General features: G+C 42.9%; 1 protein-coding gene across 3 annotated transcripts; it reads left to right on the plus strand.

Annotated features, from left to right (window-relative positions):
* Positions 1-1,273: 1,273 nt before the first annotated feature.
* Positions 1,274-21,272, plus strand: LOC102442563 (TBC1 domain family member 7). Of its 3 annotated transcripts, XM_006091772.3 has the most exons (8): positions 1,276-1,502; positions 2,803-2,922; positions 3,938-4,018; positions 8,591-8,778; positions 11,995-12,132; positions 18,424-18,569; positions 19,309-19,438; positions 20,675-20,765. In XM_006091772.3, the coding sequence occupies exons 2-8, from the start codon at positions 2,811-2,813 to the stop codon at positions 20,759-20,761; spliced, it is 882 nt and encodes a 293-aa protein (XP_006091834.1). In that variant the 5' UTR covers positions 1,276-1,502; positions 2,803-2,810; the 3' UTR covers positions 20,762-20,765. The 3 variants fall into 3 exon arrangements, with proteins under 3 accessions (XP_006091835.1, XP_006091834.1, XP_023612268.1); XM_006091773.3 differs by lacking the exon at positions 3,938-4,018 and having other exon boundaries at positions 1,274-1,502; positions 20,675-20,761; XM_023756500.1 differs by lacking the exon at positions 1,276-1,502 and having other exon boundaries at positions 2,797-2,922; positions 20,675-21,272.
* Positions 21,273-22,739: the final 1,467 nt, after the last annotated feature.

The raw sequence follows: 22,739 nt of genomic DNA on the forward strand, positions 1-22,739 counted from the left end.
AGCAAAAAAAAATTTAAAAGTATTTCTAAACTTTAATAGCCACGTTAAAGAGTAATTTTATGTCTGCTGAAGCTAATAAATTGGGGCTTATGTTTAGTATATTGTGTTTTTAAACTTCATTATTCATATAACTTATTTTTTATAGTGTTTTACTTGAGAGGCTGAATGTACAGAACTCTGACCCACAGCCTGAAGCAGCAACCCGCCTAGAAAAACCACCTCTTATCTACGATAATCAGCCTGGGAAGGCAGCCTTCAACTTTCAGAAAGCCAGATTGCCAGCTCTAGTACCAATCCAGGAAGCTAAACAGTAACTTCTCTGGCAGGTGGCCCCAAATGGCCAGAACAAGATTAAGAACTCACAGCTGCCCGAATTGTTGTCCCTGCTTCCAGTTTAGAACCAAGCAGAGAAAGCCAGACATGGCTAGCCAATGACAGAGGATGCCCTGCTTCTATGCCTACAGCTTCCCTGTGCCAACAGCCTCCACTGAAGGCACGCCTGAAGCCTTCCCTTCCTCCTTTCGTTCTTTTAAAACATATATTTCTATTGATTTCAGAAAGGAAGGGAGAGGGAGAGATAGAAACATCAATGATGATAGAGAATCCTCGATCAGCTGCCTCCTGCACGCCCCACAGTGGGGATGGGGCTCGCAACCGGGACATGTGCCCTGACGGGGACTAGAACCGGGACCACCTGGTTCACAGGTCCAAGCTCAACCGCTGAGCCAGGCTGGCTGGGCGCCTTCCCTTCTTTCCACCGTCAGCCCCTCCCCACTCCTCTGCCAGCCGTTGAGTCTCTGCCAAAATGCAGGCGAGGGGATAGCAGCTCTGAATAAAGAGCCTTTGCGTTTGGGGTTGGTCTTCATTTATTTCCACACACCATAAGAAAAGAAAGAAAAGGAAAGAAAGCCCAAAAACAAAACAAAACGGGTCCTCCACCAGACAGCTTAGCTCGATGCGTACCGGCCTGGGGTGCGGCGGTCGCCTCCAGGCAGGCACCTGGGGGGCCAGGGCGGGGAGAGCACCCCGGGCACGCACCGCTGGGACAGCGAGGACAGGTGATCCCCGGTTACGAGTGGCCCCGGGGAGCGAGAGGACGGGTGTTCGGGGCGGGGAACACTGGCTACCTTCGCTCTCCCACGTGTCCGGTGCTGGGCGTCTCAGAGCCCCGGCACAGCCAGGGGGGAGCTTCTGCGCACGCTCTCCGCGCACGCGCACTCTCGGCACCGGCCGTCGGCTGAGTGACGTCACGTCCGCTGAGGGAGGTGTCGGCGGCGGCGGCGGCGGCGAAAGCGGCGGCTGGGGGCTGTTTCCTGGTTGGTCCGCGCCGGGCGCTGGTGCCCCGCGGTTTCCCTCCGCTCCGCGGGCCCGCTAGCGCCGCCCGGGTCCCCAGGCCGGCCCCCACGTCGCCTGCCTGCCCGCCCGCCGGTCAGCGCCCCTGGCCTGGCTTCCGCGGCCTCCCCCGGACCACCTGGTCTGCACCCGGGTTTCCATCACAGGAGGTGAAGCGCCTTGGAGATGGGGCGGGGTCTTAGGCAGGTCGGCTGCACGGCCGAGGGCGGAATGCAATTTGCAGTATTTCCTCCAAGAGGACGCAAGACGCCTTTGCGGTGGTGCAGTCTGAGGCTGGTTTCTGCAGACAGCAGACACGTATCGCCGTGTAGCTGTTTGGATGCTTCTTTTAAATAAACCCCCAAATTCAATGAGGGTTTTAATGCTTTGGAATTTTGTCCTTAAAAGAACATTTGGTCCCCAAAGCTTGGAACCCTCTTTCTCATTTTAAGCGAATCCTAATCTTTCCTGTGATTGCATTGACTCAGCATATCTTTTTTATAAGGAAGACCTTGGCTGTGTGGAACTCAAGCCTCCTGTGCCAGAATTCCTGAAACCTGAGGATTATGTTCTTTTTTGCACTCACACTTCAAGCATTTGGGTTGGGCAGCACAATACTTTTATGGAAAATGCATTACATCCACTATATTCTTAAAACAGCAACCTAATTTGACCTTTTCCTGATGACTTGCCATCAACCTATGAAGGTTATTGTGACAGAACCTAAGACTATTAAACTTTTTGAGTTCTGAAGACAGATTATAAATTGTTATTCTGTCTCCAACTTTATGCCATAATTTACCACCCAGCTACATTCCTGCCCCTCTTCAGGTTTATGATTTAATGCTGTTAAGCTTTATGGGTTTTGAATTTTGATAATTACCTTTGGTAGAATTGTGTTTAAAGGAAAACTAAGTGAGGGACTTGTAGCTTTTTACTTTTTATAACTTAGTTTTTCCATTTTACAAAATGCCCATTTTAGAAAACACAGCTAAGCAAAAGAAAATTTAACATCATCTGGAATTCCACTACTTAAAGATAACCATTGCTAACATTTCAGAATACAGTCCAATTTTTAAATGCATAGTTTTATAAAACAAGAACAGAATCATAGTGTATACTGTTTGGTAACACCTTTTGTATGACATCTTGTCTTTTTATTTCATTTTTTTCTTTGAACATGTGATATGACTAGGTGCTCTCATAAGTGAAATAGGATCCCTAGGGCTTGAACCTTGTACCATCTATTTTAGCAACTCAGAGGATGCTGGTTTTATGTCTTGGTTTTTGGCCAAGGTGCATAGGTGAGGTGGTGTTAGAGTTGTGTGAAAGGAAAGATTTAATATTGAGTCCCATGCAAGGGCAGACAGTTTATTATATCAGATTCACTGAAAAGTTGGAGAAAATCATTGAAAAATTTTAATTCTTCCTTCTTTGTTTCTAAACTCACTCCCTCCCCCCTTCTCCAAGAATGAAACATGACTGAGGATTCTCAGAGAAACTTTCGTTCAGTATATTATGAGAAAGTGGGTTTTCGTGGAGTTGAAGAAAAGAAATCATTAGAAATTCTCCTAAAAGATGACCGTTTGGGTGAGTTTTATAAGTAAAATTAAGCCTACTGCTTCTCAGTCATCCCAAATGTTCTGAAATAAATGTTTCCTGAAGGGCATCCAGAGGTATTTGTTACTTGATGTATTTTTTAGTGATAAGATGACTGCAGAATTTTATATGTGTGTGTGTGTGTGTGTGTGTGTGTGTGTGTGTATGTATGTATATATATAAATATATATATATATATATGAAGAAGTTATGGATTTTTCAAGTTTATATTTCTACTGAGGCGGAGTTAGATGGTTTTGAAAGGCCTCTTAAGAAATCAATATTTTTTTCTCATATTAGACCCATATATTTTCTTTTCTCAATTTTCAGAGGTGTCATCATAGCTTCTGGGTAAATTTACAACAACTCTCGCCATGATTTTCCTTTATGGAAATACTGAGACTGTATTATGTATTAACATTTTCGTTTCTTCCAGGCCAGTAATAATAAGGTCTGTTCTGCGGTTGACTAAAGTAAAATAAACTGAACCATAGTTAAAAATAGTACTTTACATGCTTTTAAAGTTTCAAAAACATTTCCCACCTGATCTTTGATCCTGGCTAGACAGTCTGTGCCTTAAGCATGTCTGGTATTGTCATTCTCATTTGACAAACAGGGGAATTTAGATCCAGGACCAGTTGAGTGTGCTTTACGGGAAAATGTGGGATTTGAGGGCTGACTATGCCACTCACTTGCTGTTAACTTAGTCAAGTGGCTTAACTGCTTTGAGCTTCAGTTTTTTGCATCTTTAAAATAAGAACTAGCTAACAAGCTTGCAAGGTGAATTAAATGAAATAAATTCTATAAATAGTAACTACTGCTAATGTTATTGTAAATGTAGTAATATATGCAAAATGTATTTCCTATGCTGTGAAACACTCATTGTTTTTAAGTAATTAAAAACAAAGTATAATAAGACGGTGGAACCCCTTTCTTACAATACTTTAATGTGTAACCAATGAAATGCACAGAAAGCTTCTAACTATTGTGTTCTTTCTTCCTTTAGATATTGAGAAACTTTGTACTTTTAGTCAAAGGTTTCCTCTCCCGTCTATGTACCGTGCATTGGTATGGAAGGTGCTTCTAGGTATGAGACCAAGAATTAGAAATTTATCTTCAAAAATGTTCATTTGTCATTGAATCAGTCAGGAAAAGGAAAAGTTACTGAATATTAGGCCTAATTTTAGGAGACTGAGTTCCTGTTCACTATGATTGCCTTTAAGGAGGTGGCTTCACTGGGAAAACATTAAATATTACTCCTGAGTGTCAGTTTATTAATGATAGAAGGGAAAGTAAAGTATGTTCCTGAGACAAGGTGGGGGAAGAGCATTGTACTGGGAGAACTAACTGGTCTAGGCTTTGCTGTCAACTGGGTAACCTTGGGAAAGACTTAGCTAGGCCTCATTTTTTGCTAAATTGACTTTTAGGTTTTAGCACTCAGTTTGTCATATCTGTGATTCCTAGTCCTAGATGTATACTTGTTAGAAGCCCAAAGGAATTCACTTCCAGTGATGAGTGGCTAAAGAAGGAGAAGGGTCCTTGCTCAGTTTCTGTGGAAGGAAAAGTATATCAGGTTCCACAAGTGACTGACGTTATCCCTTTTAGCCAAGGTCTTTTTTTCTTTAATTGCTGAGCCTGCTGAAATATATACCACCCTCCTTTTCTTTCTTAAAAAAAAAAAAATTGACTAGCCTGTGTGGCTCAGTTGGTTAGGTGTTGTCCTGTGCACCAGGAGGTTGCAGGTTTGATTCCTAGCCAGGGCGCATGTATGGGTTGCGGGCTGGATCCTCAGTTCAGGGTGTGCGGGAGGCAAGTGATCAGTGTCACACCCTCACATTGATGTTCCTCTCTCTCTGGAAATCGGTGGGCTATTCTTTAAAAAAAAAAATTAGAGTAATCCTAGAATTTCCCTGTGAGTTAAATATCAGTATCCCCATTTTGCACTTGGAGAAAAGGATTGTGAGGCTAAATAACTAGTCTAAGGCCTTATAGCCTCTCAGTAGCAAAACTAGGTTTTGAGCTCAGGTGTGTAGAGCCCATTTGAAGGTAGGATAGATTACAGACCTTGTCTTTACAAAATGTACTGTATTTTCAGGCCTTGGCAATTCTTAGTCCCAAGTCTGACTACAAACCATTTCAGAAAGCACTGCATAATGACTTTTGTTATGCATCTTTGTACTTATATTTCTAGTAGGTCACTGTGTAGTTGAAATCTAGAAAATGGTTGACAGCTATTTTAGTTTTCCCCCAGCATTTTTCTTAAATCTTAGTGCTTCCAGTAGTCATCCAAATAAGGATGCTTTTTAGGTGGCTGTGTAGATATTATCTATTTCTGTTGGGAAATATGTGTCTAACTAGAGGCCTGGTGCACGAAATTCGTGCGCTTGAGATTGGCAGTGGGGGGAGTCCCTCAGCCAGGCCTGTGCCCTCTCGCTTTCCGGGAGCCCTCAGAGGATGTCTGACTGACAGCTTAGGCCTGCTGGGCTTCTGGCTGAGCGGCACTCCCCCTGTGGTCAGTGCATGTCATAGCGACCGGTCTTTCTGCCATTCAGTCTATTTGCATATTAGCCTTTTATTATATAGAATAATGACAGTGGATTAATGGGAGAGGCACAGTTGTACTTTGTGACACTTCCCAAGTGCCAGGCTATCTGGCTTATTCCTCACCCGTGTTTTCCCACCTGTCTTTCTCAGGCAAGTCTTTGTTGTTATTTTTGTGGTAGAGGCCCTGGGGATTTAGGGCTGCCACGCTGTGTAAGAGACAGGCTGACTCCTACATAGGCTGTGGATTACTCAGGGACCTTGTCATGCCCACTTCATGATTGTCGGGGGCTCCCTTCTCCGCGTCCAGCACGGAGAGAGAGAGAGACGTGAACTGGTTCTTTTAAGTAGAGGCGCTGGGGATTTAAAAATGAATGAGACAGGACACAAAAATAGAATAAGCTGGGTCCGGGTGTGGCGTCTGCCCTCTGATGGAGGGATAGACAGACAGACGAGTAGCACCGGAAGTAAATTTAATATATATATATTCGAAGTAACAGGAAGTTACATCACATCTGGGTGGGCCTTGAGTTAATAGGATCCATCCCCCTTAGCACCTGGGTGGGAAGGTCAGACTGAGTGGCGACCTAGCCTCTTGACTAGGACCACCCCCAGGGCGTGGCTCTGCCTGCACTCTGGGTCCAGCCGACGATATTTAAAAAAACACCTGAATGTGCTAGCCAGCAGCCCTCCACACATGATATTGTTTTAGGTAAATATCAGAAAAAGACTTTCTAGGACTAGGTCTTAGAAAACAAATGTGAGGTTTGACATAGAACACTGTGCTGCCTCTAGTAGTATGATAAGGATTTAATTACACCTATTTAATCTGTACTGTTTTAGTCCAGATTTGGAGGACATTTTAGTGTATTTCTCTGGCTTTTCTGGAAGCCTGGCACAGAGCCCCATAGGTAAGGTAAATAAAGATTTATGTCAGGAAAAAGAACATTTAAGCAAGTTTGGTTGTAGAATTAATATAGCATCATGTTAGCTAGAGTCCTTAAAGCTCATCCAACTTTTGTTTCACAGAATGTTCTTTAGAATACTGGATGTGCGGCATTTTGTACCAAAGAGTGATCCATAGTCAGGTATACTAGTTAACACTTCTACTACCTTTCTAAGTGCTTTATGTATATAGATATTTTTATTCATCACAACAGCTGTTTGAGAAAGCTATTATGATTCCCATTTTTCCGCTGAAAAAGTGAAAAGAGATCAAATGAGTTGCTGATGGTCACCCACCAGTTAATTGTAGAGCTAGAATTCAAACCCAGAAACTTTGACTCCATAGTCTGTGCTGCTATACCATTTGGTTAAGTTTAATGGGGCTGGAATAAATAAAATAACATGTTTTTCTTTATAGCAAAATTTAGAACCTTGAAAATTCATTGTCATCACTTTCCAAATCTATTTGACCCGGCACCCTTTTCTCATGAAGACTCTAGGAGCTAGTGTCCTGCAAAGCTTGTTTGGTGTTATGCTTACCCCTCCCATTGCCCACCCCTGATAGGTGAGGGAACAAGGGCCCAGGCTGATGTTCCTCAGAGTCCTGCTGTTAGACCTGGGGCTAGACCTTCTGTGTTCTTTCCACTCTCTTTTCTCCATGCCATTTGTTTGTTAAAAAAAAGCACATGGTTCTTGCTCCAAAGCTATCTTTAAGTGAGTTAATAAGTATAAAATGGCATCAGAATGTAATGTATGGTGGTGTTGTCAGTGCAGATTAGAGATTTCTGTGGTCCTGAAGGTAGGATACATTGTGAGCAAGTTTCAGTTGTTGGGGAGAGAAGTATTTGATGGGTAATTGGTGGTTCTGAGATGAAGGGGGCTATATTGTCAGCTAGTGCTGACATAATAGAATGCTACAGACTGGGTGGCTTAAACAATTTATATTCTCCTGGTTTTAGAGGCTTGGAAGTCCAAGACCACGGTGCTAACTGATTTGATTCCTGGTGAAGCTCACTTCCTGGCTTCCGATGGCCACCTGTGACATGGAACACCGGGGAGAAAGTTTCATGCCATGTCACTGTCTTCACATGGCAGAGCATAAGAGTGCTCTGGTATTTCTTCCTTTTCTTAGAAGGCGCTATCCCTATTGGATTAGGGCTCTATCCTTGTAACCTCATTTAACTTTACCTTCTTATAGGCCCTCTTTCCAAATATAGTCACGTTAGGGGTTAGGGCTTTCACATATGAATTTGAGGGGACACAAGCCAGTCCCTAGCATGGGCCAAGTGGGAAAACTGGACGGGCCTCCAGGAGCTCAGGGTTGTCAAGGCTGGCAGCTGTAATTGAATTAAATCATTATTATAATTGATACTAGAGGCCTGGTACATGAAATTCGTGCACTGGGGGGGGGGGGGCGGTGTCCCTCAGTCCAGACTGTACCCTCTCCAATCTGGGACCCCCTTGGGGGATGTCTGAATCACCGGCAGTCGAACGTCCTTCTCACAATCCAGGACTGCTGGCTCCTAACTGCTCACCTGCCTGCCTTCCTGATTGCCCCTAACTGCCCTCCCCTGCTGGCCTGATCGCCCTCAACTGTCCTGCCCTACAGGCCTGGTCACCCCCAGCTGCCCTCCCCTGCTGGCCTGATCACCCCCAGCTGCCCTCCCCTGCTGGCCTGATGGCCCCCAGCTTCCCTCCCCTGCCGGCCTGATCTCGCCTCCAACTGCCCTCCCCTGCCGGCCTGATCTCACCCCCAACTGCCCTCTCCTGCTGGCCATCTTGTGGTGACCATCTTGTGACGATGTGAGGGCGGCCATCTTATGGTGGCCATCTTGTGATGACATCACGCGATGCCACCTAGGCTTTTATTGTATAGGATGGTTATTATCTTGTAATTGATAGGGTTATTATTTTGAATTTAGATGACACGTTTATTCAAGGGCTTTATGATGCCATTTCATTTCTCTTTTATACAGTTGCCATTCAAATATTGAGGGTATTTAAAATTCTTTTGTAGTGAAAATTTCTAAAAGAGAATCTATATGGTAAATACTTGTGTGAGTTTTAGTTTAATTGTGATGGGCGGCTTCTTCCAGGATTCTCTTTAATGGAGGAGGGATTTGGATTGGTATCTCAATATTTTGTCCTTTATTTTTTCTGGATCTCTGTATAGGGATCCTGCCTCCACACCATGAGTCACACACCCAGGTGATGATGTATCGTAAGGGGCAGTACTCGGATGTCCTTCATGCCCTGAAAGTCGTTCGCTTTGTCAGTGATGCCACACCTCAGGTTGAAGTCTATCTCCGCATGTATCAGCTGGAGTCTGGAAAGTTGCCTCGAAGTCCCTCCTTCCCACTGGTTAGTGATATGTTTGTTTGACGCTTAGCTCTACTCTACACTGTCTCATCTTGCCAGAGATTGCATCATGTTTTGCCTTAGAAACTTTCAATGGGTCCCCTTTGTCTATAGACTAAAAGCAACACATCTTTTCCCAACATTCATCTGACTCCATCTGCCTAATTATTTCAGATACTATGTTTTATTTTGAAGTAATTTCAAACTTACAGAGAAATTGCAAGAATACTATCAAGAATTCCTATATACTCTTTACCCATGTTCCCCAGTCATCTACAATTTTGAACATTTGCTTTGTCATTTTTCCTATATATGTATACTGGCTCGGTGCACAAAATTTGTGCACTCGCAGGGGGTGGTCTATCAGCCCAGCCTGTGCCCTCTCGTAGTCCAGGAGCCCTTGAGGGCAGTCCGACATCCTCAGTGCTGCCGCAGAGGTGGGAGAGGCTCCCGCCACCACTGCTGTGCTCGCCAGCTGTGAGCCCAGCTCAGGGCTTCTGGCTGAGTGGCATTCCCCTTGTGGGAGCGCACTGACCACCAGGGGACAGCTCCTGCATTGAGCGTCTGCTCCCTGGTGGTCACTGTGCATATAGTGAACTGTCCTTCTGCTATTTGGTCGATTTGCATATTAGCCTTTAATTATATAGGATATTTTTTCTAAACCATCCTATCTAATAAAAGGCTAATATACAAATTGTTCCTTTGACTGAGAGTTTAACCAGGAGTTCAACCAGGGGGCAGGGCTGGCTGGCCAACTTCCTGCAGCCCCTCCCCTGGCTGTCCTCGCCCCTGATCAGTCCCCCTCCCCCCAACCCCGATCTGAGCAGGCAGGCTGGACCCCACCCATGCACGAATTCGTGCACTGGGCCTCTAGTTTGAGAATAAGATACAAACATGATATTGCATTACTTCAGATTTCTTCAGTGTATACTTCCTAAAGATAAGAACACTCCCCTAGCTAACCAAGAAGTTGACATTGATACAATATAAACATCTACTCACTTCATTCACATTTGACCCAGTGTTCCAATAATGCCCTTTATTAAAACAAACAGTAAAAGTTTTAATTCAGAACCTTTTCAAACTTTCCTATCAAACTTTTACCCACTAATTTTATGATTTGTTGATTTAAAAATTTTTAATGTTTTAACTATTCATTTGGAAATCATTTTAAACATAGAAAAAGTTGTAAAAATAGTCTAGCGTTCCCATATACCTTCGTCTATCACCTCAAATGTTACATCTCACGTACTGTAGTATAATTATCAAAACCAGAAAATCAGCATTGACACAACACTGTCAACTCCTTGGTGGGCATTACTGACTTTGTGCTGATTGTCCCACTGATGTCCTTCTTCTGGCCCTGGATCCAGTCTGGGATCACACTTTATGTTTATTTCCATGTCTTCTTATTCCCCTTTAATCTGGGACAGTTCCTCTGTCTTTCTTTGTACAAACTTTCATAACCCTGGCATTTTTTTAAGACTACTGGGCAGTAGAGCATTGCTCAGTTTGGGTTTGTCTGACGTTTCCTCATGATTAAAATCTGGTTTTGCATTTTGGGCAGGAGTATGATACTTAGTACTGTTGCTGCTAACTTTGTTCACTTGGTTAAGGTGGTGCCTGCCAGCTTTCTCCAATGTAAAGTTACTATTTTTCCCATTATGATTAATAAGTAACTCCTGGGAAGAAAGTTTCATACTATGTAAATATCCAACCACTTGTGATTCTTGCTTGAAACAATTTTGCTGATGGCCAAATAGTGATTTTCTGACTCCTTTATTCTTTTATAAGGAAGGTTTTCCCCTCTCCCTCGCTTATTTATTTATATCAGTATACTTTTATGTTTTTTTGACAAGTCCCCATCATTTTGAGCATTTTCTTACTTTCTGGTACAAAGAGATATTCCAGGTTCATCTTGTGCTTTCCCTGTGTTGGACCTGGAATCAGCCACTCCCACCCCTATGGAGTGTGGTATTTAGAAACCAAGAATAGGGCACTAGATACGGTCATTCTTCCTAGTGTATCATTGCTTCTAGGCTCTCTCAGCAGGTGCAAGGAAATATGTGTGTGTACACACACATTCGCGTACATATTCACACACACCTGTGTACTAGTAGAATATTAATAGGTTGAAAGAAGGCCTAAAATGAAGTACTTTTATTAGACTAGGAATTTTGATTTAACTTGGAACTTCTTAGGAGAATAGAAAGATACTTTTAGTTTCTTTTTTAGCATTAAAATCACTCAGCTCTTAAATCCTAGATGAAAATGTATTTTCATGTAAGATAATGGTGTTTGGAAACAATAGGTTTTCAACAGATTTCACTTTTTATAAGATTTTTTGTTGTTGAAGTTTCCTTGAGGGTTTATTTTCATGTTCTGAGTCTTGACACGAAAGTTTGAGAAGTACCATTCTTCTGAATCCTAACATGCTGATTTGAGGGACATTTTAACGTTTTAGGTGCTTAAAGATAGAACAAAATTCTGCAGGACTGTGTGAACACTTTGAAATAAAGACAATGCTTTCTTAGTCCTTTCCAAGTCAGTCAGTTTTTGGAAATTACCTTATTGACAAATGTCTCCAGTTATTATGCGTGCTGTGTAACACGTTGTTGTGAAAGAAATGCTCCTCAGCACTGAGAATGTTTTTGGGTGGAGAGAAGCAGCGCCTTCCGGCGTGCGCTGATGCTTTCATGGACAGCCTTGGCGGTAGAACAGTGATGGCGAACCTTTTGAGCTCGGCCTGTCAGCATTTTGAAAAACCCTAACTTAACTCTGGTGCCGTGTCACATATAGAAATTTTTTTATATTTGCAACCATAGTAAAACAAATATTTATATTTCTGATATTTATTTTATATATTTAAATGCCATTTAACAAAGAAAAATCAACCAAAAAAATGAGTTCGCGTGTCACCTCTGACACGCGTGTCATAGGTTCGCCATCACTGCAGTAGAAGCTGGAAAACCTCCGAGTGCAGCCCGAGCCTGGACGCTCATCAGTAGCACACATTCCCATAGACTAATTTCTGTGGTCGCTCATTCTCACCTCCTCCTTGCTCCTCTCTTTAGTGAAGGATGGGTGCTTTTTGGTTCCACTTTGACTTATTAATGCAGCCTCTTCAAAGTTTAGGGGGTACATTCTCATTTTTATCAAAGAAATATTTATTCCTCCCTTCTGCTCCCTCCCTCTTGAGATTTATTATTCATCTTTCAGAAGCCAGAAGATGAAGTGTTTCTTGCCATTGCTAAGGCCATGGAAGAGATGGTGGAAGATAGTGTCGACTGTTACTGGATCACCCGATGCTTTGTGAACCAGTTAAACAACAAGTACCGGGACTCCTTACCCCAGCTGGTGAGGGATGCTTTTTTGGCTGTTGGTGGGGAGGGGAGGGGAGGGAGAGGGGGGTGAGCAGTGGTACTGGGAACCTTAGGGGAATGCTCTAACCTCTTGGTGCTGCTACAATTAGGAGCAGACCCCCTCGAGTAGGAGTCAGCACGTGTTTTCTGTAAAAGGCCAGGTAGTAACGCTTTCCAGCTTGGCGAGCCAGATGGTCTCTGTGTCTCTATTGCAGTCATTCAGCTCTGCTGTTGTCACACAGAAGCAGCCGAGGGCACCACATAAAGGAAAGGTCATGGCTGGATTTGGCTGCTGCGAGTCATAGTTTGTCTACTCCTGCTCTATAGTATTACTTAATGCTGGTCTAGAATCCACTGGCTTTATCTAGAATTTTCCCTGTGTATGAGGTAAGGTTTAAGTTTGGCTGCACATAATAGGAAGACCCCCAAACAGAAGCCTTATTGTTTTGTTTCCTGAAACGAGAAGTGCAGAGGCAAGGCGGTTCAGAGCTGGCATCCCAGCACCACAGTTTCAGTAGGGACCCAGGCTTCTGCCTGTTGCAGCGTGCTCAGGTGTGATCCTTCTTCTTGGGCGCACCAGGTGGATGCTGCAGAGACAGTGGTGACATCTAGGCAGGCAACAAGGGCAAGTTGAAGAAAAAAGCACAGGAACACAAGGGGCAAGGTGGTCAGGCCTGTCCTTCCGTAACAGACTTTCCTGCTGCATGTCAGTCAGTGGAGGACAGTGTTGCCTGGCCGCTCATCTGCAGCGGAGGCTGGGAAATGTGCTTTTATTTAACTGGACCCACTGGGACCTCCCATTAACACAGGATTCTGTCTGCTGTGCTCTCACTTGGGAATCCAGAGAACCCGATGGCATTTACTTCATCCACCTAAGCCAGTGGGCCTTTGACATTCTCTTTGTCGTTTCTTTCCTTATTTCTCTCATTATAAAAATGAATCCGTCTTTTTTTTTTTTTAAATCATTGAGTTTTATTTGAAAGCTCTGTTGAAGCAGCCACTGTGACATTGGGTTGCAGGGCCCGAGGAGGGGCACGAAGGATGAGCCCTGTGGCTCACTGCTCCAACTGAGTCAGTCTGCAGGGCAGGTGGCCAAGCCTTCAGCTCTGGAGAGTACTGTACAAGAGACGGTTTTAAATATTTAAGTAAAATATGATTTTTAGAATCTTAAAATTTAATTCATTTAGTTTATTACAATGAAAATAATTTAAGCATGGCACTGGAGCATCTGAAAATATAATGTTGCCTCATTAAATCAAGATGTCCAAATTATTCCACGATTTAATTAGCCTTCTTTCTTATTATTGGAGTAAATTCAGTAACATTTTGAAAGGTTCTGTTTAAAAATTCATCCTTTATTTTTGATAACACAGGTAATAGACAGATATATTCTTGAAGCATTAAACAATCCAAATGAATCCTGTGTTCCCATAGATATGTGACAGTACCTCCTCATCCCCCATTTTCTAAGAAGTAAACCCTGTTATCAGTTTGATGTGTATTCTTTACACTATTTTATGTACATTAGGATGGATGAGTGTGTGTGCATGTGTGTATATACATACATATAATGATACATATTTTTAGATATACTAGTATAAATATTTTTAAAAACGTAAATATGACCACACTGCTCATATAACCCTGCAATTTATTTATTTATTTAAATATGTTTTTATTACTGATTTTTAGCAACAGAGGAAGGGAAAGAGAGAGAGAGAAACATTGATGTGAGGGGGTAGCATGTCAGCTGCCTCCTGCATGCCCCCTACTGGGGATCGAGGCCTCAACCCAGGCATGTGCTCTGACATAATTGAACCTGCGATCTCTTGGTGTGTGGGATGACGCTCAGCCAACTCAGCCACATGTGGGCCAAGGCCCTACACTTTATTTTTAATTTAATGTCTTGGAGGCTTTTCAAGTTAGTACAGATAGGTCAGCAGTTTTCAGCCCTGAATTCCTATTAGTACCATATGGGAGCTTTTAAAAATTTCCTCTATGCAGACCAATTAAGCCAGACTCTCTGGGGGTGGGGCCCCAGAATTGTAATTTTTCAAAAGCTCCAGGTGATTCTGAAGCTTGGCTTTGGTTGAGAGCTACTCATTTAGAACCAGTGTTTTTTTATTTCCTCATAGTATTTCTTGTTAGGAATTTGCCATAATTTAACATAATAGGTCCATGCTGACCTTCAGCATGCCCTTATCCATGTTCCTTTGTGTATGTCAGTGCGTGTTTCTCTAGGATGGGTTACCTATAAGGGAAGTGTGCACTTGAAGGAGAGACACATTTAAAATTTTAACTGCCAGGTTGCTCACCAACCCAATTTTGCTTCCTCCAAGAGATTATGAGATTTCCTGTTTTCCACTCCATTGACAGTACTTGATACTATCTATCTCCTAAATTTTTGTTAATCTGATAGTGAAATGGTACCCATTTTAATTTGCATATCCTCATTTTCTAGTGAAGTTGAGCAGCTTTAAATATCTACTGGTCATTTTTATTTATCCACCTTTTTAATACATTGTTTGAGTCCTTTTTCATTTGTAAGAGTTAACAATAACTCTGAATGTTTATCCTTTGTCTGTTATACATGTTGAAAATATTTTCTCACTGTTGTACAAAGATTTTAAGTTTTGATATAATTGGATTTGTCAATATCTCTCTCTTGTTTTTTGTATCTTATTTAGGAAGCTCTTTCTAACCTGAAGATTAAAAAGCAGTTTGTTATTTTAGTTGACCTCAGTAAGAAATTTACTTGTTTAAAAAAAATTCCAAATGCTGGCATTGTACAAAAAAATTTAACAGGTTTATTTATATTGTTATAAAGTTGAACTGCTGAAACTCGTTCACTGAAACATTTGCCTTGCTTTAATGCTTTATGTCTCCACATTTATATTACAAAATTCACACACAAATGAAAGTGGGAAAACAGTCTTGCTTGTACTGCAACCCAAGTGCCTGACATGGGCCCTAAGCATACAGTAGGGGCTCACTGAGTAGCTGCTAGATGAATAGATGAAGGGGTGAGTGGATGGATGCATGGTTGGGTAGATGGGTGGGTAGGTATCTAAGTTTAATATAAATTCCTCTCAGGGTAGTTAAGTTTCTTTTTGGTCTGGTTTTGCCTTCTATTGATGAGGTATGGTGTATTTTCTCCATAAAGTAAGAATTTAGGATCATAGAAACATTGTAAATAACCTAAACCTATTATATGTAAAATATAATAATCACATCTACCATTTGCTAAGTACTAAAATTTCAGGTAATATAAACATTATCTCCTTCCACTAAAAAAAAAAAAAAAGCATATATGTAATTTCTGTTCACCCTCTTCCTTAGAATTAGCAGTAGCACATGATACCCATTTTTCTTCATCCTGCTGTTTTCACTTGATATATACTGGAAGTCATGCCATAATAGTATAGAGAGACATTCCTTATTCCTTTTCATGGCTACATACTACTCCATTGTGTGTATATATGCTTGTTTATTCAACCCATCCTCTATTGCTGGCTACTTGGGGTGTTTCCTGTCTTATACTATGATACAATATTATAGATCAGTGGTTGGCAACTGGTGGTCTGTGAGGTCCGAAAGGTTGGCGACCACTGTTACAGATAATAGTTTTATGTGTATATCTTTTCATATATATGCCAGTATACTTTTGGAATAGATTCCCTAGAAATGGATTGACTGATCATATGTTACTTCGCTAGAAATATTCATATTCCTCTTAATAAAGCTTACACTCTTTTGCATCCTCATGACTAATGGATGAGCGTGGCTGTTTCCCACAGCTTGCCAACATGGTGTGCCATTTTTGCCAATCTGATAGGTGAGAAACAATACCTCAGTGTAGTTTTAGGTTGCATTTCTTTTATTAACAACATGGAGCATCTTTTCATATGGGTAAGAGCCATTTGCATTTTTTTCTATATAATTTGTGGCTTTTTTCTTTTCTATTTTTGGAAGTTCTCTTTACTTAGGGTACTCACCCTTTAAGGTTGTTTGTTAATCTGGGAAAATGCCCACAATATGTTGAGTACAAAGAGCAAAATGCTGAGTTATATATTCAGGGTGGGTTCAACTGATAAAAGAAAAGTGTGTATGTAATGTATATAGGAAAACAAATGAATGCTGTACAACCTCAATATTATCACTAGTTATCTTTGGGGAGTGTGACCATAGGTGATCTTTATGTCCTTCTTTATTCTTTCCTGTATTTTCCTTTTTTTGTGTTTTGTTTTATTAATCCCCACCCAAGGATATTCTTTCCATTGATCTTTAGAGAGAGTGGAAGGGAGGGGAGAGACAGAAAGAGAGAGACACCAATGTGAAACTCACATCGATTGGTTGCCTCCCACACAGGCCCCAACTGGGGCCTGGGATTGAGCTTGCCCTTGACTGGAATTGAACCCAGGACCCTTCAGTCCACAGGCTGATGCTCTAACTGCTAAGCCAAACTGGTTAGGGCTATTCTCTCCTATATGTTCAAGATTTCTTGTAATAAGCATATTATAAATCAGGAAACATACTTTAGAAGAATTTAAGACTGGCTAAAAGATGTACATTGAGTTATTATCAAGATGTTGATTAATACATTTCAAAATTTCATTTAATTCCAATATTTATTTATTCATTGAATAGTTATATATTGAGTACTTATCATGCCAAGTAATGTTTTAGATACTGGAGAACTAGCAGTGAGCAAAACAGATACAGCCCCACCTTTCACTGAGCTTATGGTCTGATAAGGAAAAAGACAATAAATAGTTTTAGATTTTCACTCATCTATATTTTGTTATTTGTATTGCCTTTTGGAAGAAATTTTCTTTGCAGTGAGACATAATATATAAATGTGTTGGTGTGTGTTTTCATCCATGTCACTTTGTGGGAAAAGCACACCTACACGCCACTGGCAGGACCCACCAAAATTCTAGAATAGAGTTTCAGAGGTGAAAGGCTAGAGCAGGAGCCCTCTGGCAATCTGTACTTAGAGAAAAGCTCCTGTTTTGGGGAGCTGCGTGGGGTGTTCTTGAGAAGGTCTAGGAAATGTTAAGTAGGAGAGGTAAGGTGGATAAACAGAAAAGGTTAGAGGTCCTCTAAACGAGAGAGGGGAGAACTGGACCAGATATTAATACACGGGCTCACTTGGTGAGCTCCTGTGCATTCTGTGGGCCAGCTCAGATGTCAGCTCCCAGGGAAACTGTTCTTGGCTTCTAAAGCCTGGGTCAGGATTCCCAGCTGGGTGTGCCCACATCCTGTGGTGATCCCCATCACAGCTTTATTACAGTGTGTTCTGGTTACCTCTTTCCTGGGCTCCGTAAGCTCCTCGAAGGCAGGGACATGACCTTATCTTTTCTTTTATTCCCTGTATGTAGCAGTGTCTGGTTATAATGGACACAGTGGGGTTTTGAATCACCTCTTTGGCAGAAGCATAGAGATGCAGGTATTTAGTAAAATAAACATTTGCATGCCCTTGGTGATAAGGTTGTGCTTTTCCAGATAGGGAGTATAGACTTTAGGGTTTAGCCCTTACAGCCCATTCGTAGCCAGTGGACCTTAAATAGAGCAGCATGGGCCAGGTGGATGGGGCCTGGCCTGGGGAGCCGGCTGTGTTAGCCTCTCCATCTTCTAGAGTTGGCTGCTGCTCAGCCTTATGTGGGAGAGGCTACCAATCCAGGTACTGTGTTCCCCCTGCGGTATTCCTCTGATGACAGAGTTCTCACGCACATTTTGTTGGGTACAGAGCTCCTCCTCTGGACATTCCTGGTGGGTGGACCTCCTTAGCATGGTGCACAGTGGCACTCAGCACATGTGTGTGGTCAGTGACCCATGGGCCCTTTTCATCTCCAGCTCTTTCTGATTCTTCCTAGTTCTCGCTCCTACTTCATTCCCATTCTGTTTCTCTGGTCCTCCCCTCCCCTTCTCCCCCTTTTCCTAGAGCAGCCAGGAATATCAAGGTCCTTTCTAAGCTCCCAGAACAATTGAATTTTGCTTTGGACTTTTGCCTTAGGCCGTTGAATCTGGTTAGGGCAATTAACATTAGGGTGACCAGCTGTTCACTTCGCCTGGGACTGTCCTGGGAAACCCCTCAGTCCGATGGGTAGTGGCTCCGGATATGCTGACTTGGGAAGCGCTGCATCACCAGTGACTTGGATTATTCTGAAATTTTGGTTCCTAGCACTTGCTTGCATTCATCATGTACATTTTTTCTTCATAGGCTGTAAGAGTGGGTAATGTTATGTCACGGGAAGTGCGTAATCTCTTCCTGTTTCATCACTAGCCAAAGGCTTTTGAACAATACTTGAATCTGGAGGATAGCAGGCTGCTGAGTCACCTGAAGATGTGTTCTGCAATGTCCAGACTGCCTTACGATCTCTGGTTCAAGAGGTGTTTCGCGGGGTGCTTGCCCGAATCCAGTTTACAGAGGCAAGTATTTCTTTCAAACATACTGAAGCTGGAGTCGGAGAAGAATCCTGGTTTTCATGTGATCATCCCTCACAATATAAATTAGCTCTAGAACAACGCAGTAATTTAAAGCTAACTTCTCTAGCAGCTAACATAACAACACATTATTCTGTTATACATGCAATAATATTAATATTAATTTAATAGTAACAAACATTACAAATATTAGAATATACAATTATAAAAATTGAGAGCCCTCAATATGTCAGATGATGTATCATATTTACATCTGAAACCGTCTCCAGGAGTTTATAATGGCACAGCCTTTTTTTTCCAGGAGTGTGGTGAGTCCTAATCAAGAGAAAATACTGGTATTTTTTAGTTTCATCATGACATCGTGAAAGTGGCTGAAGGCAGTCAAGAGTAGAGACTCAAACACAATGTCCCTAGTTTAATGAAAGCACTAGTTTCAGACGTGTCATTCTGGTTATTTTAGAGGCCTGGCCCTTCCCCTCCAAGGTGTTAGTTATACTGTAGCTGCGAAGAGGCAATACAGAGAGCGTTACAGGACAATGCATAACTAAGCATAGAGTGCAGTACCATAAGAGATGTAGGCATTATCAGAGTGAGTATTTTATAGCTCTTCTGTGAAGCTTATACTTAAAAAGGAGTGTTTTGATTTAATTTTGTAATTTGAGATGTCTAGGTAAACAAATTTTAACCTCACCTAATTTGATTGTACATCTCTTCATTTTTGTAGGGTTTGGGATAAAGTTGTAAGTGGATCCTGTAAGATCCTAGTTTTTGTAGCAGTGGAAATTTTATTAACCTTTAAACTAAAAGTAATGGCACTGAACAATTCAGAGAAGATAACAAAGTTTCTGGAAAACGTAAGTATGCTTCATTTTATTTCATTTTGAATCCAGAAAGGAAGTCCGTTTAGCAAGCCGGATTTTCCTATTCATTAAATTATTTCAGGGAAATAACACAGTATATTTTTACATTATAAGAAACAGATTTCCCCTTGAAACCGTGTAGCTTACAGTTGATCAGTGGATTATAGTTTGCATCCTCTGTTTGGGGGACAGTGGTCTGAGCAGCGAGACTGTCGCTGTGACACTTTGCTCGAGGGGCTGCTGGGAGGCTTGTGAGGAAAGGGAGAGGTGAGACCTGTCACTTTAGAATGAGTCATCCCCACTAATGGAAGAGGAGTCCTGGTGTTTGGGGGATTTTGTAAGCCCTTTCGTTTCTGTTACCATCGCTGTTGGAATCCCAGTTGGGTTTGTTAATGTGCTTACATGTAAACTTAGTGCGTGTTGGGAAGGGTCTAAAGCAGTGGTTCTCAACCTTCTGGCCCTTTAAATACAGTTCCTCATGTTGTGACCCAACCATAAAATTATTTTTGTTGCTATTTCATAACTGTAATGTTGCTACTGTTATGAATCGTAATGTAAATATCTGATATGCAGGATGGTCTTAGGCAACCCCTGTGAAAGAGTCGTTCGACCACCAAAGGGGTCGCGACCCACAGGTTGAGAACCGCTGGAAAGGAATCAGCTTTTCCCTCTGTGTATCTCAGAATACCTTTAACCAGGCAAGAGGCAGAAGTGAGGAGGCTTACGCCTGGAGGAATTTCACTGGATCCAAAATCTGTTCTTTTATTTTTATCAGTCAGTATTACCATTTGAACACTGATCCGATAAATGATAAGTACCCCATGCATGTGTGTTGAATAAATTACTCACATTATAATAATTAATGGCTAATAGTGCCAGGGCTGTGGCAAGTGTTTTTCATGGATTATTTTATGTAATCCTATAACAGCCCTATGGAGTGGGCTACCATCTCCCCCATTTTAGAGATAGGATCTGAACCCACGTAGCTTAGGTAACCTGGCCAGGTGCACACGGTTCGGTGGGCAGTGCAGGATTTGAGCCAGGCCGTCTGAGTTCCTTAGCATGTCCTCAGGTGGCCTGTGAAGCAGAGATCCCATCAGCAGCCTTTTATGCGATCACTTTCTGGAAACCAGTGAGAACTCCTGTGGCAGTAAGGTTTATGCCCAATGAGAGAAGGAGATGAAGTTATAAGCACTGAAACCTCACGGAAACTGGTTTGCTTGTTCACAGATTCCCCAGGACAGCTCAGATGCAATTGTGAGCAAGGCCATCGACTTGTGGCACAAACACTGTGGGACCCCAGTACATTCAGCCTGAATGCCGTGGACAGCCCGCCGGGCCTGCACTACGTGTTCGTTGTGGGATGGTCTAAGCTGATTGAAACAGGATTCTTGCTTTGTGCTCAAAGTGTAATTGCTTTTCCAGTAAAATTATATAATTAAGATGCCTGGGGTGCTGTGCTGTGGAGCAGCATCTTTTGGTTACACAGATGTACGAAGTTCCACTCTGAATACAATTTAGAGGTGGTTGGAGTTTCTAAAGCAGTTCAGTGGAGGCGGGGGGGATGGTGTGTGTGTGGGGGTGGGGTGGGGGAGGGGCTCGGGTAGGTGCTTTAACAAGCAGTGCATGACCACACCCTGCCCTGCTTCTCTCTAATTAGCACCAAGCCAGTGATTTGCTAAGGTCTATTTCTGGAATAAAGAATAACTTCCTTTTGTTCACAACTCTGAGTCGGCTTTTGTTGATGTAGCACTTGTTTAAATCTAAGCTGACTGCTTTCTGAGGTTTCATTTTGCTAAGTAGGTTTAAATAAAGGACTTGCATTTTTTTTCTCTTTGTCCCATTTGTAATGAAACAGATATTGAACAAAATATGTCTAAATTTACCTCCCAAGAGAGAGAATACTTGTTGATATTTTGTTGGCCTCATGCTTTTCCCTGGTGGGTCATTAAGTGTTGGGTGGCCTTCTGGGAGCACTGTCACCCAGAATAGGAGTGGGGGAAACAGCAGGTTCGGGTTAACAGCAGGTTCGGGTTAACAGCAGGTTCGGGTTAACAGCTGGTGACCCAGGCCCTGTGGTGCCACATAATGGTAGCTGCTCACTGGACAGTGGCAGGCTCTGGGACTGTGTTTAAGACCCATTCAGCTATCAGACATGCAGGAGCCTGAGTGGCGAGCTGGATTCCTCACCCCACCCCACCCAAAAGAGGAGGGAGAACATGCATTTATGGAGTTACACATCTGAGCAGTCCTCTTAAATGTGTGAAATAACTGACAAAAATGAGTTTATAGCAGCCTGAGTTGTTAACCAGTGTGTCCTCCTGAATAGAGCATATCTAAGAGTATTTAAGGTGGTTTTCTTTTAACTTTCATCTGAGGATATGTTTTTATTGAGAGAGAGAGAGAGAAACATTGATTGGCTGCCTCCCGTACATACTCCCACCAGGGATCAAACCTGAAACCCGTGTATGTACCCTGACTGGGAATCGAACCCATGACTTTCAGTGTATAGGATGATGCTCCAATCAACTTAGCCACCTGGCCAGGGCCTAAGAGTATTTACGTTTTTAAACCAACAATAAAGAAATACACTCAGATCGGGGGACATCTGTAATACTATCAACAATAAAATTAAATTAAAAAAAGAAATATGCCTTCTTAGATATAACATAGATACAATATAGGGCTTACTTACATTGTTATTCCTACACTAGGGGCCCAGTACATGATTTCATACACCTTGAACTGTGGGCCATGAAGCTGCGGTGGGCACAAGGGCGGGTCTTGGCCCATCCTCCGCACCCCCGCCTGGCCCCTCCTGCTGTGTCCCCCTGTCCCCCTGTCTGCCGGCAGCCCTGCTCCTGCTGCTGCCACTCCCATGCGCTGACAGCGCTGGCCCCACTCGCACCTGCTGATGGCGCGGAGTGATTGGGGCCGGTGCCAGCAGTGGGTTTGAGAGGCAGCTGCTGGCCCTGATTGCCCCTCAGGAGCAGGGGGAGGTGGAGAAGCCCTGAGGAGTAATTGGGGCCAGCAGCCGCCGCTCACACCCGCTGACAGTGCCAAGCGATTGGGGCTGTCGCAGGGTACTGGCAGCGGGTGTGAGTGGTGGGTGGGACCACAGTGTGTGGGAGCAAAGAATTTTTAGCAACCACCAGTGGCTCGCCCCAATAACAGCGACCAGTGCCCTTCCTTGGTCTAGCATCCCCGCTCACCTGCTCCACCATCCTGCCGTGGCTGGTGCCCGCCATGTTCCATGCTCTGCCACCTGCTGCTGATGCCCACCATGTTCTGCGTG

The sequence above is a fragment of the Myotis lucifugus genome, unplaced genomic scaffold (genome assembly GCF_000147115.1).
Source record: "Myotis lucifugus unplaced genomic scaffold, Myoluc2.0 scaffold_95, whole genome shotgun sequence".
Lineage (NCBI taxonomy): Eukaryota > Metazoa > Chordata > Mammalia > Chiroptera > Vespertilionidae > Myotis > Myotis lucifugus.